At 39.3% G+C, this 20605-nt stretch overlaps 1 protein-coding gene across 1 annotated transcript in view; it reads right to left on the bottom strand.

The window, feature by feature from the left end:
• Positions 1-20605, bottom strand: part of ADAMTS12 (ADAM metallopeptidase with thrombospondin type 1 motif 12) — a 172552-nt gene that overhangs the window by 32438 nt on the left and 119509 nt on the right. The window contains exons 14-16 of the mRNA XM_074855397.1: positions 13713-13833; positions 7710-7954; positions 6176-6317 (exon numbers count right to left, since the gene is read on the bottom strand). Of these exons, the coding sequence (XP_074711498.1) occupies positions 6176-6317; positions 7710-7954; positions 13713-13833 (508 nt within the window). The remainder of the gene's footprint in view (positions 1-6175; positions 6318-7709; positions 7955-13712; positions 13834-20605) is intronic.

The raw sequence follows: 20605 nt of genomic DNA, 5'->3' as shown, positions 1-20605 counted from the left end.
TCATGACTGTTCAGTTCCAAAGTTGGAAGGAATTCTATATGCATATATTGACACGCACGTATATATGTAGGTATACATATAATGACATAATGAAACAGTTTGGTTTTTAGCTTGAGCAAGTTGAACTAGAAAACATTGCAAAAGCAGAAAACTAGTCACTTCACACTGACCCTGCCCTACCAAACATTTACACAGTTATATAACTTAATTGTGTAATATCCTACTTAAATCACAGATTAAAAATTCTAAATATACTTAAAAACTCAGTAAAATTGGAAACCTAAACTCGATTTCTATAAGGGTCTGAGAGTGTAGCTGTTTTCCTCCCTTCACCTCTTTTACTTCTCTCTGATCTCAGTGCTAACTAGTCCATGCTGACAACTGTTTTGCATGCACAAAGATGCTGGCTGTATTCATCAAGACACTGTCTCTGTGGTCATAATTCCACTGCAAAGATCTTGCTTTTTCCTCTGCAGTCAATCATCCCATTCCCTTCTGCTCACCTCGGCAGTCGTTGCGCCATAGCCCTTCCCACAACCATGTTTCTTTACACAGAAGCGTACCATCTCAGCTCTGTGAAAAAAACTACAAATATTTCTGGGAAACAAAAAGAGAAACCAAGGATAACAAACGTCAGATCCAAGAATGCTCTTGATTTCACTAAATCTGCTCAGAGATTGCTTCTACCTCTCTGTGTCACCTCATCCCTAATACAGGACTTTTTAAATGGGAGGTTGACCCACTCGGCTCCTGATTTCTCACTTAGTTTGCAAAAAAAAAGGTGCCAGTTTAAAATCATTTGGGTGTGGAAGGTTTTTGAAACTGAGATTAGAAAGCTGTTGGCTGCATAGCCCTCAGTTTGGGGAAAATTAAGGCTGAGAACAACAGAAATGAGGGACCAGAAGCAAACACGCAAAATACATAGGCAAAAGAGCGTATTTGATTGTTAAACTAATTTGGTCATGTAATTGTCACAGTTGTGCATAAAATACTCTGCATGGAGTTCACTTTGGTACTTGCAAATTATATTCAGGAAATGCACAAGTTATGTACACAATACAAGAGCCAACCTTTACATTCTTGGTGTTATAGAACTTAGACCCATAATAGCGAAGGAAAATAGAGTGACCTTTGCTTTCTAAAATCAATCCTACATGTTTTGTACTACATTTCAGTTCAGGAACACCTGGAGGTAATTTTGCAAAGTAGCCCTGATAACAGTTGTGAAGGATTTAGACAACACATAACAATTAACCCCCAAACAAATATTACATTTAAGTTCTTTTGCAAAGCTTTGAAAATTTGCCAGTTACTGATGTTATCTATGGAAAAGTAAACTGTTGAGGTTGCCCAATATCCTCCCTTAGTTGCGGCTGTGCTGCGCTTTGCTCCTTGTTATGTTCAATGCCATTCACAGCTAGTTCTAAGAAACATGATTAAAGCCTTTAGACAAGGATGAAGGATTTATACTTGTAATTTCTAATTGACCATTATTTAATTAAAGAATAATGGGTAGTTGGTCTTGAAGAAAACTCAGTGAGGCATTTAAATTAATCTTCCTAAAAAAAGCTTAAGGGCTTTACATGCTGTCTTGACAGTAGGCTCTGGAAGGACAGGCTCTTGGCCAGAGTGTGCAGCAGTTTGCAGGACACTGTCCAGTGTGCACACATCCTGACTGCAAAGCAATTGCTTTCTGCATAAAGCAAATGGCAGTCAAACTACCCTGCTGTGAGGACAGAGCAAGGCTTACAGTTTTTACTGTAAATTATCCCCTTCAGCATTTGTTTGCCATGAAATGGATTGCAATGTAGTTACTGAACTATCTCCTACATTGCAAATGGACATCAGGTATTGCAATGTGTTCTCCTTCTCCCAGCACATAGTATTAGGTATGTTTGCTACAGAAACGACTGATTTTTCAGAGAATATTTTTCCCCTGTTAAATGGTGTTATTGTAGACTGGCCAGTCCCACTCTTTGAGACTACAAAAGACATGGGCACATGAAGGAAATGAAGGAAAACATGAGCACATTTGCATCTTCTCTTTGTCAGTTGCAATGGAGTTGGGGGAGGATATGTGTCAGGGCATGGCATGCTGCTACCTTGAGGCCAAGAACCTTTTGGAAAATATCTCTAGGGAGCTGCCCTGGCTTAATTTTGAGAAGGGACAGCTTCACTCTACAAAGACATTATTCATTACTGGGACTTTTTCCAGGTCTATTTCCCTTAGATAAGGAGATGTATCATAGGGCTAAAATCCTATTTTTTCTCTTAGGACAGATGAGGCTTTCCTGCTGCAGCAGGTGCACCTGCCCAACGAAAATAGGGCTTCTTGGCTGCCGAAGTGTAGCAGCTACTAATTGCCTTTGTTCTCTGGGCTTCATGATAGTTGGGGCCTTTGGCCAATGGGAGCCGCTATTGACCACAGATCAGATCTGGCTGGGTATAAATGGAGTCCCCTGGGGGCGCCATTTTGAGCTCATCCCCTAGAGCAGCACGCTGGGGTCGAGGACTCTCCCCTTGGGTCAGGATGCTGCTCAAGGAAACTCCTTGAGGTGCTTTGGGTCGGGATGCTGCCCTGAGTAGGTCCTCGAGGTTGAGAGCCCTCACTTGTCAGGTGAGTGAGAGAGAGGTTTGGGTTGTCATTAAACCCTAAGGAGTGGGGCTTTGTTCTGCGTTTTGGGTTGTTATTAAACCCTAGAAAGTTGTTCTGTTCTCCTCTCACAGACATTCGAACATGTAATTTGCAGAGGGCTAGTTAATTGTGTTGACAATAAACAACCAACCACCAAAAATTAAAAATTTATTTGAGAGCCTCCCTAACACCTGCATCAGCCCATTCCTGTGCCTGTAGCCCCATTTGTCAGTCTTCAATCTTTTGGCTCCAGAAAGCATTTGTTTGCATTGTCCTGATCTCTGTGGCTACAAAAGGCCAAAGTACCCTCGGATTTACTGCCACCATACTGACCAGTCCTGAGAGACCCTGTGTCAGATCTTTAGGCAAGTCCAAGCTTGCCCAGAGAACAAAATTCTAGGTAAGGATTAATTTCTCCCACTGGCTGTGGCTGTCAAAGTTAATTCAATAGTTCATCTTTCTTGGCCCTCTCTTTTATCATGAAATCCTATTGGTTTATTATTTACTAAATGATAACTGCAAAATTCCTTGAAGGTTATTTTACTACTACATTTAGTCTAAATAAATGCAATTTTTATCTTATTATTATAATTTTATCTTATTATTATAATTCTTATCTTCTTGACCCCCATTGTAAGCTCGTCTTCAGTAAGACTTGTCATGCAGCACACCAACAGCAGAAGATTATCTTGCCTACTTCAATGCACTTTATCTTACAAACCTTTCAAAACTCTTCAAATGCCTGAGATTTGGCACAACAGGTCTGTTACTGCCAATGGCGATAAATTCTGAATCTAAACAGAGCGTATGTTCAGATAAAATCAATCTCATCATTCAAAGCCAGAAGGAAGTTCTGTGGAAGTCAGAGAAGGGTGTTGCTTAATTCAGCAAGATTGGGAACATTCAGTTCTGCCTTTATTCTGCCTCCTGGTCCTGAACTGAACCTGGGGGGATCAGACCACAGTAACGCGTAACCATGTGAGACTTTCTGGTTCTAGGTCAACAATCACTATCATGACCATATTCCCTGCTAAATGTAGCAAGATTAGAGTTTCCAAATTTCTATACTGATGAAGAGCTAACATTTTCCAAATACACCTTCCCTGCTGCTACACTCTTTCTTTTATGCAGCAAAGCTCCAGATATTTTTGCTGATGTGTTTGTGCTCTGATCATCCAGGCATAAACCTGCTGTATTACTGTACCAGTGTGATGCTTAGGAGGGCCAGATAGCTCAGAATCAGTTACAAGCTAATACGACAACAGTACAGTTGGTCCACATTCAGACAGCCCAGAGCACAACCAGATTAAGCATCGCGTACCTGCGGAAAACTGCAGACAGACTGTAGTATCAGAGCTCCCCTGCTTCAAGTGATGCACTGAAGCCTGGTGCCAAGATTTCCCTTTTTTTCTGGGCAGGGAGTAAGTGACAATACCCTGACTGCATCATGTATTAGCAGATTACATCCTCCTTTAGACCTGTTCAGTTACTTTTATAAATGTATGTATCTAAGAGGGAAGAGACCAAAGGGTCTATTAATTTCTTTTCTCCTACCCATGAAAGGACGCAGAGAACTGGGAAAGTTTTTGAACTGTGATACACCTCTTGGTTCCCCTGAAAACTCATGTCAGTAAGTCCGCAGTCTTGCCTGAAGCATAACATTTCTACTTATGCAAAGAAAAAGCCAGTGAGCTCAAGAAACATATATTAAGAGCCCAAAGACAGTAAACAGGGGAAGCCACTTATTAAATAAAAACTGAAAAAACCCGTATGTCCTGCAGCCCTTTATTTAAGCAATCCATGTAGCAGTTAGAAATCAAAGCCAAGTCACACAGTTCTTTAGCCCGAAGGTAGTACACAGGGTTATAATTTACTTAGTGAGAAACAGTTCTGGGGAATAGTGCAGCTAATGTAAAAAAACTCCAAAATGACATAATAAACAGTCTAATAACACTTTTCCCCCCCTCTTTTTGTTGTCATGCCAATTGCTACCTTAAACACTATTCACAACTAGGGATCAGAACTAAAACATACAGCATGCAGTTAAGCAAAACACTTGTTTTGGGTACCTATTTAAAGAAAATGTTGTTGTTTGGCTTTTTTTTTTCCTGCTAACCAGAAAACACATGGCATTTTGTGTTGAAAGATTCTTCTGGAAAAAAAAAAAACAAAAACAAAAACAAAAAAACCCACAAAACAAACCACACAAATATTTGCACAACCATATATCTATATGGATGTGTAAATATCTCTATGATATGTCCATTACATATATTTTTTAATAATACAGGAGTGTTATTGGGATGGGGTAATTTACACTACAGTTCTAAAACTCTCCTTTTAATCTTCCAAAAATAAGGCCATTCAATGTACGTTGTTTGAACCACTGAAAATGCATTGTCTTCCCTGACAGGAAAGATTAAAAAGTTGCTACTGCTGTAATCATCACTGCTTCTAGACTCCCAACTGGATTTGTTAGAACATTTATTTGTCTTTTTCTTTCATTGTGGGAAGAAAGCAATAATTATCAGAAAACACTGACAATACCCTAGCATTGGAAAGAGAAAAGGCTTATTTCATGTTGTGTGTCCAATGGCTGTAACATTGATCTACTACTGTTCTGTACAGTTTTCACACGGACGGTCAAAGAACAAGGTTCCCATACTAACTTCAGGACTGTTCTGTCCAGTGAAACTCAGGAACTAATTCAGACAGAAGGCTGCAATCTCTTCTCCCCAAGTGCAGACTTCCTTTTACACACAACATTTTTCTCATCTTTTAAAAATTATTCCCACAAAGGACAGATAAAACCCTTTACTTTTGTGAAGAAACCTTCAGTCTTTTTGTCATTATTGTTGCTTTACTGCAAGCATTAACTTCACCTCACTGATCTATTAAATACAGGAAAGTCTCCCTGCTAGCATTTTCTGTGTGTTACCAAAGGCAAACTTCTGGACCTGTTGTTAGATCCTACTCATTGGTCATCATTCTGCTTGTCTGGTTTGACATGCTGCACAGAACTCAAATATAACTGCAGCTGTTCCCAAGCCATTATACTGAGAGTAGGAAAGACATAGATGTTCTCAAGACTGATTTAAATAAACTAGTTACTGAGAAATGCACAAAAAGCATTGTTACTTATCAAGGCAGGACAGAAATTAAGAATATTTTTTGTAGTTAACATACTGGAGAGACTCAGTAGAGAAACAAGAGTAGGTCATAGATTAGTATTTCTGGGAAGTAGCGTTATTGTGAACAATATTGACAACAAATTATGAGGAAAGAAAACTAGTTTTTAATTTTGGTTCATAGAAGTTGAGAATTTCAGGACAGGTGTTACAGAAACCTATTTGCCTTAAATGATTTAATAAAATTTTATTTTAAAGCCAAAATACATAATTGTAATCATGTGATCTGATTTCCCACCAAATGCAGATTAAAGAACCTTACCTCTTTGAGGACACTGTCTGGATAACTTAAAAGACAAGATTTGCCAGTAATGAAGAGAAACAGTAATAGAAAAAGGAAGTGAGGAATTACCTCTTCCACAGGTAACACTGCAAGCTGTCCAGTCTCCATACTGCCAAAAATACTCTGGCTCTCCAATCTCATTCTCATGACTTTCTTCTTTACGTACAGTATATTCATACTTGATTCCGGGGTTAGTTTCTTGAAAAAGTAGCTGGAAAAAGAGTGTAGTTTATTTAATTACTTATGATTTTAATAATCTACTGGCCCAAAGCTTTCTAAGTGTGAGAACTGAAGAATCAGCAAGCTTTAAAGCAAGCCTGTTTTTGAGCCTACTACCAGTTCAGAAAAGCAGACCGGCAAGAATTCCATTTGCACGCCGACAATGGCATACATGTATCTTTCTAAGACACAGTTGTTTGCCATTCAGTTTTGCAAGCACAAATGGGAGTAAGTGGGTCAGCATAATTGGTATCCTATTGACAATAAGAAAAGATAATGCAAAGCCCATCCAAGGCACTGCCAAATGTGCTGCTGATTAAGAGCTATTGCCTATCACCATTATAAATTATAATTTCCCTACCCTTCTGAAATAGCTGTTACAAAACAACTGGTAGGTCAGAATATTACAGACTTTATTCAGACACTGGTTTAATATTATTTGTCAGTGTTTCTGGATTAAAAAGGAAAATTCCAATTGTGAAGAGCCACTCAAGAAATTTGGCTGATGAGAGGGAGAAAAGAAAAACATGGTCAAAGGATAAAAGACTTCAGCAATGAACTTCTACTCTTCCTCCTAATTGTTTCCTTGACCTTTTTACCGACAGTGAAGATTGAGCACCCATTAGATGTGCCTTCTCACCAGACATTCAAAGTGTGAAAGTGGCTCCCATCAACACCCCTAATATTTCTTTTAATTGTGTGGTGGATACACAGGCAAACAAGCCAGGAAAGATATATTCAGAGAACAAAGGGGCAATTTATAACTATTTTTGCAGAATTAACAGAAGCTGGTTATATTGAAGTTAGAATCTATAAAGCATCATAAAAGAAACAAAAGGGAGCAACCTCAGTGGATGCTAAATGGATCCATTTCACTTACCATAAGCTATTAATCCATCTATCTAATGCTGTATTTTCTTGCTCAGTGTAAGTTGTCACTGCTGTCAGCATTCCCTAGCTCTCACTGTTCACAGCCTGACATCAGCTCCTTTTTTCTGATAAATAGTTACTTTTCATCTGGGTCTGGTTCACATCACAGCCACGTGTTGGCCTAAGCTGTCACATGAGACAAGGAGGTTTGGACAAAGGACTGACCAATTACAGCTGGCAGGATCCCTATCCTAGTGGCAGCACTGGATCATACTAGCCTTTAATAATCATCAGACTATGATACTGGACATCTTTTTTTCAGACTAGATGAACAACTCTCTCAAGCAAGGTGTTTATTTCTCTCCAAAACAGCTCAACTCATTTTTGCAAGACAACATGTTAATAGAGTGGTTTATATAAAAATCTATGTATTTTTTCAGCCTCGGTTTCAGAGACCCAGCACATTCTGCTGCCATCCAAACCCAGAAGGTTCTGCTAGTGATTTCCTATTTACCTGAATCCATATTGATTCATTGGTGGGTCCTGGAGCAGTGAGATTTTCTAGATCCCCTGTTCTGTCATACTGAAATATCGTGCCTGCCACTTTGTATTCACCATTCCACTGGATGATAAAGCCTCCATTCAGGTAATATTTTTCTGGGTCTTTGCTTCGCACAGCAAGGAAATTTCCTGCTTCTGCAACTTCCATGACTTTGATTCCCCTTGCACCTTTCGGAATTAGCCCAATATCAACATATCCTAAGATAAAACAAAGAATCATGGAGGTGAATAAAAAAAATTTTATTGCATTTTAGTTATGTATAAGATTATTAAATTACCAGCTTTGTTTGAAAAATATACAGAAAGGTGCTATCACAGAGCTTGTATTTCAGTTAGTTAATAGTGTGATGTTCCAAGCCAGGTTTTCCAGTATCACTTGAGATATACAAACATGCATTGGGTTTAGGCAATGACAATGACATTTAGAAGGAATATGGAGGTGAACGATTTTCTGAGCTGCATCAGGGGAAATCTACTCCACAGATAAGCATCAACATCTCCATAACCATACCCAAGGGCTCTTGCACACTGCAATGTGAGTAATCTGGAGAAATGCCAGGGAGTCCCAGTAAGTTAACAGTCTGTTGTGGGAAAGGTCTTTTATTTGCAACATATGTTTTCATCTGTCACCAATGTACAGGTATGTATATGATTCCATGCACCTTAAGTCATTTAATTTCTCCATGACTGTTTCCCATAGATAGCCTTGCTACAAAAAAACTGGATGTTATTTAAATGCCTCACATTACTATGATCTGCTGAACACATTTTTATAAACTACTGATTTTCTTAAGGAAGTTCATCAGCTCTTAATATATACAAGTTAGCTGTAAAAAGATATTTTTGGTATATGTGTTAAGAATGAACCCAGAGCATCTATGACAGAATTTTGTTTGCACCACAGGCAGTATATGACATGAGGCTCTGTGCTTCTCACCTTACAGGGAACGGATATTGCTGTTGATACTGCATTGTAAAAATAGGAAGTTCACATAGAAATTTGAACACAAACTCCAATAGCTTTCCTGCTATTGCTCCTGGCTGAGCTTTAGAAATTGGATGGATGACAGCTCTACAAGCAAGTGCCCTGGGAATGTGAGCTGCAGTTTGTGCTGGTTTACTTCAAGACTGGAACATATGTGGTTCCCCAGTTCTCATCACACACTGCTGAGGTCATGAATTAAATTCTGAGACTCACATCCCATTCACCTTTTTTGTGAAATAAGCTTATCACCTTTGATTACTCACTCACATGAGTGAGATAAACCACGCTGGCATACTAAGAGTTCTTCAGTATCAACACTTTCTACCCACCAGTACTTATATGCTGTACAACTACATGCTGTGGTAAATAAGTGCCCCAAAGTCTTTAACATCTGAATTTTCTTTGCAGCAGTTTGGTGGGGTGATAAGTATTGGTTCTAATGTCATATGTTGCTTACAGTACAAAAAAGGATCTACTTCAGGCCCTTCCTAATTCATTAATAATATATAATTACACATATGTTTTTCCAGTAATTAATGTTCAAGAGGGAGAGTTTTCTGGATGTCACCTTTTCCACCACTGTGGAAATCCAAACTTTTCAGTCTTTCATAAGTGAAGGGAATAACAAAATCCAGACGATTACTGAATAACTTCTATTATAGGAAACCAGCCGTCTAGGTCTATTATAAGTAACCAAGGTCTAACGATTCTCCCAAATGTTCTATTCATTCAGTGCAGCGGAGACATGTTATGAACACAGTGTGTGATCGTGTAACTAAAGACTTGATTAGAAGGCATACTCACAAGTGGGCCAAATTAACACAGCATGGAAAATCTTAATTGTCCTACGTCCTGACAGCTTGGCTTTGCAATGTTGGTGTCCTTTTCCAGTAGGGTTTTTTTTTTTTTTATGTAATTAGAATAACATTTGATCAAGGCACAAAGTATAAAACCAATAAAACATAATTTTCTTTCTTTTGTATCATAAAAATCTGTATCCTCTCAAGTTTTTGTATAATTATTTTTGTCTGAATCACCTGCTGTTGCTCATAAACCTGATTTTAAATGTATTGCAAATGTCTCATGATAGATGTTACCATTTGGTCAATCTATCACACTCCCTTCTCCCTGACCCTCCTGGTTTTGATCTCCTGATTTCCAAGAACCTCACACTAATTCCCAGTGAATGGTATCTGCTTTTGAAAGCAGAGCTAATCAGCAGCAAGCTTTTGAGTTTGTCACGCAACATAATAAATTTTTGTTTAAAAATCATGTGGATGTTGTTTATGTAACTGTTCCTGGTTATACAGTTTCATCTGATAAGGATCTAGAGATCTGAGATTCAATAACAGTCAAAATGTCAGCTAACCTACATGCTGTGCTCATTAAATCCTGGAGCATCTATATTGTGGGTACTACCACACACCTGTGAAATGGCAACTCTCAGATGCTATTAATCTTTCCCTTTTAATTAAAATTAAATCTATATGCTCCTAGCATAGGCAAGAGTACATGAATAAATTCATGTAATCCTTGTTGTAGGCACAGCCCTACCAGAACTGAAGAACTTGTTTCTCTTTTCCCGTTGCTGTGAGAAAGGAGTAATTTCACTCAGGTGATTAGCAGAGTATTGCAGATCAGATGATAATCAGACCTGGCTATTTCTCCTTATCAGAACAGCTCCCACCCTGCTCTTCAGTTTATAGTATCTGTGAGATTCTCTCTTAAAAATACATGTTGCTGAGACACGGTTTTCCTCTAAGCCAGGCCCTAGGCACTACCACAAGAATATTACAAGGAATACAGCGCAGGCTCCTGGTGGCATACCGGGTTTGCAAGTCAAGGTATACAGCCTTTCCATGAAACAGAGGGAGCACTGCAGTGTGTGATGGTAATGGGAAAAAATATTGTAGTCTAGAGACAGTCTCCTAAGTGAGGATCCACGGAGACCTTCCAGTCTCTCAGACCAATATTCGCATCGTGGCTATGTCCAGACTCCATCTGGGGGCTAGGTTCAGGCATGTAGCAGATCTCTGTCTCCACTTCAGTTGCATGAAAAGGAAACAGGGGTAGCAGGGAGACCATGGCACATGTCAATTCAGTCCCAGTCAAGTGTTCAGGAGGTAACAGGACTAGGATAAACCTCCAGGTTAGGGCAAGTACAGCCACAGTTTCCTTGTTTGCCCATCACTTTGCTAAAATTCAGCCCTTCACAGGAGTGACATGCACCTAATCTTGCCTTCTGGCTGGCAAAGTAAGACACCTCCACCCCTTTTGTACAGTGCCTCATTTCCTAATTTTCACAAATTTAAATGCATTGTCCCCTTGCTACTGAAAGTCAGAAAATTAATTTCCTCCTAAACACACAAAAGGTGAAGACAGGACAATTACCCATCCTTCTGACCAACACTTGTTGCCTTCCCAGGCAGATCCCTTTGTCTGGTCCTTGCAACCTTGTTCCACCTTTTTGTTATCCATTTATTCCACACTCCCTGCACTTCCCACAGTCCTGAAACCCTGTCCCTTGTGCCTCAGTCCTTCTCCTACCCCAATGCTTCTCCTCATTCAGCAGCACAATTTCTTCTCCTTCCAAAAGAGTTTGCACACCTTGCAAATGTTCTGTTGTACACAATAATGCTTCTTTGGAGTGTTCACAACAACATGAATAAGAACAGGGATTTTGACTTTCAAATACTCTACTTCAAAATAAAAGCAGACTTCTACCTTCACAACAGGAGAGCTTATGACTTCTTTGCTCAGGCCTAGACCTTGCTTTTCAATGTGCTGCTCATGTTGCAACCTTTCTGCCATAAGAGTTCAGCTGAAGCAACTTAAATGACTTTCAAACAAAGCTCCTGAAAACAAGGTGCAGACCACGTACTTGCTAATATTAGTGTCAACAGCTGAGACCATTTGGGCACATCTGACCTCTGATTTGTTTTCCACCATGAAACTCTAACGGAATCCATTACACAGATGATGCTGCCATCCCTGCGGCTGTGTTGGGAGCCCCTGGACTGGTATTCCCATTTTGCATCCACAGGAAAGACAAAAAATCCAAGTAATAATACAGATTTTAAAACTTTTCTATCTGAACATGAGGCAGGAAGACTTCAGGTAAAACTGATCCCCATGCCCTGCAGTGAAAGGCTGAATTATTAAAACTCTCTTCTAGTATTTCATTAGTCTGACCTGGCACTTTAGTCAACTTACAGACAGAATACTCATTGCTGCAGCACCAGACCCAAGAAAGGCCCTGTTGGACTTAGGTTCTAAGTACAGCTTTAAATCAAAATATATTAGCTTTGATTTTGTATTTCTCTGTGCCATTAAACACAGAAAAAACTCTTCAAATCTTTCTTGCCAGTGACAGGCAGCATGCTTTGGTCCAGTTTTGTTATCTATACTGAATTTATGAGCCTGAAGTCTTTATGTTTACATAAATTGTTCAGTAGTCACTCTGCCATAAACCTGTACTGCAACACAGAACACTACAGTACTTGTCAGAGACAGAAAGAAGCCAGATACTGTGAACAAAACCATTGTCCTATTCTTAGTTTAACACCTGTGAACATCAGCGAGATTCACACATTGTCTTTAAAGCTGAAGAGCACACCAACCTCTACCTTTCCTGACACTTTTCCTTATTAAAATAAGAGGCACTTATCCTCCCATGTGTTACAGCACTGGATCTTTTTAGTAAAATTGTTATTTGAAAATAAACTTCACATCATCTGCAGCCTTGGAAAACCCCCACTCAGTCAAAGGCAGAGTGAATTTTAGAGTAGCAGAAGCAAAAGATGAGAGGCTGGCTGATTACAGTAGTATTGGAGCAGAGAGGGCTCTATATTTTCCTTTGTAAGTCTCACACACATATACAACCTGCACTGCTGCGTGGTTGCAGGCACCTTCACAGTTCCCCTGTTGGATACAGAATGAAGGAAAGCAAATCCAAGTACAGGAAAAAACCTGAAACATTAAAATCACTTTTCCCCCAGACTTTGGAAAATCTTATCAAACCAAGTTTAAATTATTAGCACAAACCATATTTGTGCAAATCAGAATTATTTTATGAAAAAACCACACAAACCCAACAGCCAGCCAAAGCCACACCTTCACCACAGTTTCTCCCTCCTCACTAGCATGGTAACAATTATTGCTCTTGAGATGTCTCATCTCTGCACCAGCCTCTTTCTTCAGCCACAGACCTTGCTCTAAGCACATGCTCCAGTGAGGGCCTTGTCACCTGTCCCCCTCCTGTCCTGGTTTCCCATTCAAAGCTGTTGATCCTGGCTGTCTCTTCCACCTCTAGGTCACAACATGGTTCTCATTCAGTTTTAGTCTCCCACTCCCTCTTCTAGACTCTGTCTCCCATTCATTCCACACAAGGCAACTTAAAGCCTGAATGTCTCAGAGCCATCAGTAAAGAAAGGCTCAGTCCTCCAAGTGCTGATTCACTTAACCCTGCAGGGAGTTACTTCCCTCCCCTTCCAAGCCAGAGGCATTGCACAGAAAATTTTAGAGCAACCAGAAGTGCAGAGTTCTGTGTGGGGAAGAGGTGGCACATGGTCACCAGAACCAATGGTATCAGCTTTATGACACTTAGAAATAAATCGCAAAACCACTCACTCTAGCATTTTTTTGGTGCTTCACACTGTCCAGATTTGGTCCAGATTTTCCAAGGTGGTAAATTACATTAATTTTGTAAATGCATTTGTTATTTTGGGGTTTATTATTATCTGTGTAACTTGCATAGGGCCTGTTGGTCTCTCACATAATTTTTATTAGACAAGGTGAACTTAAAAAGCACAGATCACAGATCTTTTCTGGCAGAAGCATGATTCAATGTGAAATATCTACTCACAATTCCCTACACAGATTGATCGCCCAGTTTGCAATAAGTACTTAATCCTTCTCATGCAGAGAAATTACTTCACTAACTGAAGAGTTTAAAAGAAGAACCCATTTTACCAAATCCTTCACTTTGATTGAACATCATCTTCACTGTACGACAAGCAGAGCCGTCTCCCAGGCAAACTCCACACTGGTCTTCAGTTGCGTTGGAATTTATCTCATAATCACAGCCAACAGTCTAGAAGGAAAAACAGTTTCAGAATAAGTGTGACCTCCACAATGAAATACTCAGAGCTCATGTATCACTGCCTTCAGTGTACTCTCCTCTCCTGAGAAGGGGGCGAATCACCTCTATGGAAGAGTATATATCCTATATAAACAAACTAAAGTAGACATTGATATATCTAAGTCAAACTCATGTGTATTATATGAAGGTGAAAAACAAACAAAGAAGCAACAAACTACCACCTCATGAAACATACAGAGATGGAAACGTGCCACCCAGATGGCCTCAACATCTAGAACTGGCCAATACATCTACGATTTTTAACTGCTTTCTTATTCCCAGGAATACAATGCAGTAACAACTGAAATCTCTGTGTCAGCCTTCTGTGGCCATCAGACAGTGCAGAACCTCTACTGCAGTCAAACCCCCTTTTACAAGAAACTCCTCAGCAGGCATGAAGTTGTATACCCGTGACAGCTGCTTCTCCAGCTTGTCAGCATGGAGGAATGAGTCAAGATAAAGTTCTGGTAAAGACTGATTTTCCAGTTCATGCTTGCTACAGGGAGAAAGTGAGAGAAAAATTTATTCATACTGAGTCAGGACAAAACTTCTTCCTTGACCAAACAAAAAATTCTGTATTAATGTCTTTAAACTTCAACAAAATCTTGATTTGTTTTTGGGGTGGCTTTTGCATCTCTTTAAAAACTAGCAAGGTTGGAGAACATGACCTAACATCCAGCACTTAATAGTTGTTAATAGTATCTAAGGTATTTGGAGGGCTGTGATAGAGATGAATAGTCGTAAGTCTGGTGGTATGTATGGTTTTTCTCAGCAAATTTTTCTCAAAATAAGCTTTCAGGTGCAATACCTGTCAACTCCTCTAAGACCCTCTTGATGTATGAAAATCTGGGTATCCCCTATCTTGATTCTGATCTTATTTTACCTTCAGTACATCAGCTGCTGTAAGCTTCTGACAGGAAAATCCATCTATTAGACTAATCTAGGTATAAAGGCTCCTGCATTCTCTAAAATTTTTCCATCATTTTCAGCTCAAGAAACACCTGAACTTTTCCTCTATGTGCCAGTGATTTAATGAAAAGCTAGAGAAACTGCAAAAATGGACGCAAGGAAAAGCCTCAAGTTACAAATGGTGTTAAACCATGTCACTTGCATTTTTACAGAGGATTCAAAAAAAGACTCATCCATCACTTAATGCCAACACTTAGCCAGCACCTTTGATACCTGCTCTGAAAAACAATGGTCATGCCAGAAGGTTCTGCAGCAGCCTCAGCTTCTAACTCCTTTCAGCGAAGAATACTTTAAAAAAAGTGAAGGTTTTGTAATGTCTTTCACACTGACACATCTTGGCACCGAGGACATGTTTATAAGCAGTACAGAATGTTACAGAGATAAACACACATTAAGGAGGTTTTTGCCTCCAAGCATGTAGCTATTTGACCAAAGATGGATTTAATGAAGTATTCAAAGTACACAGACGCTACTGCGATAAGTGCAGGATGCTTCTTTATCTTGCCAAGAGTTCAGATCTGACTCTTCACCTGCTACCTACAGATGCACTGCAGTTTATATTTAACGCTTCCTAAGAATTTAAAGATGTAGGTGTGTAGCTATTTTCTTAAAAAGATGCATTCTGTGGCATATTTACTGTACTATTAGTACTTTGTTAATCATCTACACACAATTAGTAAAGTCGTTGTTACCAGGTTTATTATTAGACCAGAGAAGTAACCAGCCTCTCTGGGGAGTCCTGAAAGTTGCAGTTTATTTTCTCTTCTATGCATATATTCACTATTAAACAGAAAGTTGAGGAAAATCTGGAAATGGAACCTTGCACATCATGTTCTGCTATTATAAAATATTATTAATGAGTGTTTTGGAGCTTCTCTTTTGAACTTCTTTAAAAAAAACTACTTGTCTTCAAATTGTCTCACTTTTGCCATATGATTTTCTGGTAGAAAATGCATGTTCTTGCAAAGATTTCTGTTCATCTTTATCTACTGTTCATGCTTGTTTGAGTGGCTGCACGCAGTAGTTTATCTAGTTCAGGCTGTCAATCAGACATCTTGAAATGAACATCACTGTGAGTACCATGTAGAGTAAAAATTCCCAAGTGCTGAACAAATTAGTCCTGAACTACTGCACTGGCACTAGCAAATGAATCCAGTAGCAACACCACAGTATCATCACTTTCCTGCCTTTGGGGTGCCAATTAATGTCTCTGTGTGGGCCGTACTCTGTATCAGCTCAGCCAGAATCAGCTCAGATCTTTAACACTTGGCTATACATTTCCTTTAGCAACACATGCATGGCATCAAAATACATCACTATGACATGAAGGGAATCCCTTTGTCCCCTTCAGTTATAACCACAGAAGCTTGTATTTTGTTTCTTCTCTGATATTTGAAACATAGTTTGTATCTCATCAGACATCACAGTCTTACCTATTACATGCAGCAGGGTGGGGTGCAGGGATCCACGAGGATGAGGCACTGCAGTCAACTGTGGCAGGGCAGCCAATTTACTGTGCCACAGTAAATAAAGTTTTCATTTTATTCTCTAGCTCTGGGGTGCTGCTGGTGGTGCAATGACCTTCATATCTAGCAGCAGGGCCTCATCTTATAAGGCCATTAATGACCATCACAAAGTGTGTATTCTGTGTCATAATAAACAGCTCCAGCAGTCATTCAAAGTACATTTATATGAACTTTAATTTCCAGGCCATATTTTACTCTCCTGCTCTAGTGAATATCACATTATTTTTGTCATCCATTAGATTAATTCCTGGATTCTTCCTCCTCCCTTTTACTTGCCTTCCTCATTCTTCTGATTCTTCTCAATATGCAGTAGCCACATTTTCTAAAACTGCCTTAAATAATGTACCTCAAATTTCTGCTTGTTAAAAGAGATCTGGAGACTAAATGCAGGTTATAAAACAAGAAGAAAATCAGCAGCAATTAGGGTCTGTTCTTTTGCACATGTATGTCCTTGTGCACCTGCTGTCAGTGAAACATGCTATGCTACAGCAACCACTGTGTGCCATAGCATGTGCAGCACAAATTAGCATCTATCTATGCAGCCCTTTGCCATTGCCCCATTCAACAAGAGCCTTTTTAATGCACCTGAGACTAGCTTTATTTCTGGTTCCAGCACACAGTGCAGAGGCAGAAATAATGCCCTGAATTTCCTGGCTGCTCTACACGAAGGAGAAACAATTTCTTTCCTGCTGCTCAGTGACTAAGGGGAAAACAGCCAGAGATATTACCCTTTTGCCACTTCCAGAGGGAGAAACTTTTGTGACAGATTGGCAGCGGGGGGGCAGATAACAAAAAGTCCTTGCTGCCACTGAAGGGTACAGCCTGGTTGTACTGCCTGGATATCAGTTACGTGGATGCTACATTGTGCTTTTAAGCTCTTCCTTCCGTTTGTCTCCCCCACTGGTCTCCAAATAAAGAAATCATGTTCATGTCATGTTGGCCATGACATTATCTTGAATTATTAGAAATGTGTCCTGATGTGCCTGTTTCTCTTATAATTAGTCTAGATGGGTCTGAATCAATGTCCTGTTGGGGTAGCAGTGGGAGGAGATTGAACCATAGTGAGAGGTAGTGAAGCTGCTACGAAAAGTCTGAGATGTGTAAGCTGCTTTTCAGCAAAAGAAAAAACCCATTTTCCCCCCTAGTACTACATAGCTGTGTAATTCTCCAATACAATGTTAGTCTCTCAACATAACACTTGTGAATTACCACAGAGAACAGCTCACAGATTTGCATGACTGATGGTCACTTAAGCCTATTAAAATTTTGTTCAAAGATGAATGCTTGCTAGGAAACAGCAGAGATGCCAGGTACTCTACGCTCAGTGTCTGCACACTCTCAGTGCATACACCATGTAACCTTTCACTTTTAGATGATGCCATGGCTTGTATTTAACCAAACTCCTCAGTCATGTATATGTCAGTGCTCAAACAACATACTCTGGCAGTAGTATCTTTGCTCTTAACACTGAGGGAGTGATTGACTGCTCTAATAAGAATTAGAGTGCACTTGTGATGTATAATTTAAACACAGGAAGATAGGATATGTGCTTTAAAGATCTTCTTAATAAACAGAAAAAAGTGGCACTCAAAGGATAAGTGCAGAGCAACATGGTTAAATAGCAAACTAGTCATGGTATATCTTGATGATTTGAGATTAAATTACTGACAGATCTTGTTGACTCCCTCCACTCAAAGCTGTTTATAAGTCAGATATCAAGACAGGAGGGGGTCTAAAAAGGTACATGAAGAAAGGCCAGGCTAGGTGTAGACACAATAAAAGGATTAAGGCGACTGCATCTCTCATCTACTTATTAGCACCACGTGGAACAAAACATGGTTGCAACTGCAGGTATGTAGCTTTGAGATCCCCCTTTGCAGTCACTTGTTTCAGCACTGAGTGATTTAACAGCATTACATGTGTTCAGGGAACTCCTCTTCTGTATAAGAACAAAGTTGAGAGAGGACCCAGCTATTTTTATACACCAGGCCCTCAAATGAGTTAACAATTCTAGCTTATCTTTGAACTGATGAGGAAAGTTCCAAAGAAATACCATTCCAACAACACCTCACTGGTAAGGCTTCCTTCTGCACTGAGGCATAAACACCACTTCTGAAAAATTAGGACACATATATTGGACCGATTGCAAGGATCAAGTGAATCAGTGCTAGTGTCTGTCCATATTGACTTCCCACTCGAAGATGCACATTATGGCTTTGCCATGGGGGCTAGGAAAGCATCTAGTATACCTCAGGTAGCTAAAATCCACATTTAGCCATCAAGGTAAGACCAATTTCTCTGATTGCTCTGAACAAAACCATGGCAAACTGCAAAATCAGACTGAAATCAGATGAATTTAGGAGACTGAATTATTGATTGAATCTATCTATATGTTTTGACATATCCACCAGGAAAAGTCTGAACGTGGTTGTTAAAAAACAGCTGCTCTACACACCAATCACATCTGAGTGCTATGGACAGTGGATCTAATGTGCAACATCTCACCATTTTAACTTTTTGCTCCATTTCAGACCTAAAAGAAGAGTTATTTTAGTACTCAGAACAAATGTGCTTTTGCAAGATATAGTACTGAAAGCCAGAACAGGGCTTTAACAGACATCACCACTAATTTTGTGAACTTTTTCACATCTTTAGCAACATGTTGCTACAAGAGTACAAGAATGATGTACCAGACTAATTATATTAAATTCACTTCCAGATTTATTCACCATGACTGTAATGTATGTGTTAGTGTTTAACTAGCTGGACTAAAATACTAGTGAATTATACAGAGATATTTGAAAAAGCTTCTAGTGTTATGCTAGGTACCTATTTCAGATAAAAGCACACTGTCTTTCAGAGATGTGAGCTATCTGGGTTACCTATTCATCATTTGGATTCACTTGTGGCAGCTGCATGATTATGTTGTTCACTCTGTGATTCTGACTCCAACTAAACCTGTTTGTCAGAAGATGTGAAGCAGTAGTCAACATGTGAAATGCTGAGAAAACTGTATTTATGATAGGACCAATACTTTGAAGGAAATTTTTTTAGAAAGACCCTGAGTCCCCAGCACTATTAATGCTGAAGTATATCTAGTATCTACAAACTGCAATTAGAACTAGCTTTCCTTTCACCCCTGATCTATCACTTCTGATGAATTAAGTTTTGCTAGTTCTAAAAGAGGTATAAATTTAAACTGTCACAGGCAAGGTTCAATACAGAAAGCATATGGAAACTAAAATTAGCCATAGCAATCTCAGTCTCTCTGGGCTGGAAATCAGAAAATTAAAGCATAACATCACCAAGACAGCCTTCTGAGTTTAGCACTTGGCCTCTTCCAAGTGAAGGTCAAAAGCGCTGATATGGTATATAACATTTACTACACATTTCAGTATGCTAAAGATGTGTTCCTATCCAGCTTGAACTGCTCAAGGCCAGGTCAGATCTTCTACCATCATAGTTAAAAGGACTATTCTGGCTCTTAGCAAAGTCAAGCAGGATCTCTTCACTGTGAATTTGAGCAGGTTCTTGGTAACTCCCTTTTCCAAATGCATGTCCTGGAAGGAAAGCTTAAAACAAAACTTTTATTACTGCTCTCTGAAGCACTGGCATTCTACTAAAAGTAGGAAGTCTTCAGAGAGGGTATACTAAAGACCTATTAAAAATCTGGAGATTCCATCACTACAAGTCTTTAAGAAAAGACTGTGAAAAATGTCAAAAAAGGAACATGATTCTGTAAAGGGATGAAACAGTTGGCTTCTAGTTACATTTTTGTATGATTTAATGACTTAGGACATACAATCCCAAGCTCCCTACAGTAAACTAATGTAGTTTCCACAAGACACCAAGTCCTGCTTTTGTTTCCAAATATGCAAAAAAAAAAAAAAAAAAAAAGGCAAAAAAGCTATCCTGTACCTTCAAGGGGGTACAGGATGCCAATCCCCAGTTTGAAGAAATAAACCAATTTGTAAATACATCCCCTACAAGTAAAGTACTCATTTTATTTATGAGAAATTCATTAAAACCAATGCTAAGACTGTGGGTGTTACAGCATTTACAGAACACATCTTCAAATGGCACAAACACACACAACATCCTGGAAACCTACTATCAACATGCAGAATATGCAGAGAACTTTATACTTATTCTTCGATAAACAAAACATTATTGAACCATATACTCTGTGTTTGCCTGTTATCTCATTGTACAGCTTTATTCAATTTACT

Source organism: Strix uralensis, chromosome Z (assembly GCF_047716275.1).
Source record: "Strix uralensis isolate ZFMK-TIS-50842 chromosome Z, bStrUra1, whole genome shotgun sequence".
Classification (NCBI taxonomy): domain Eukaryota; kingdom Metazoa; phylum Chordata; class Aves; order Strigiformes; family Strigidae; genus Strix; species Strix uralensis.
Note: the sequence above shows the minus strand (reverse complement) of the source record. Positions and strands in the feature narration are given on the sequence as shown.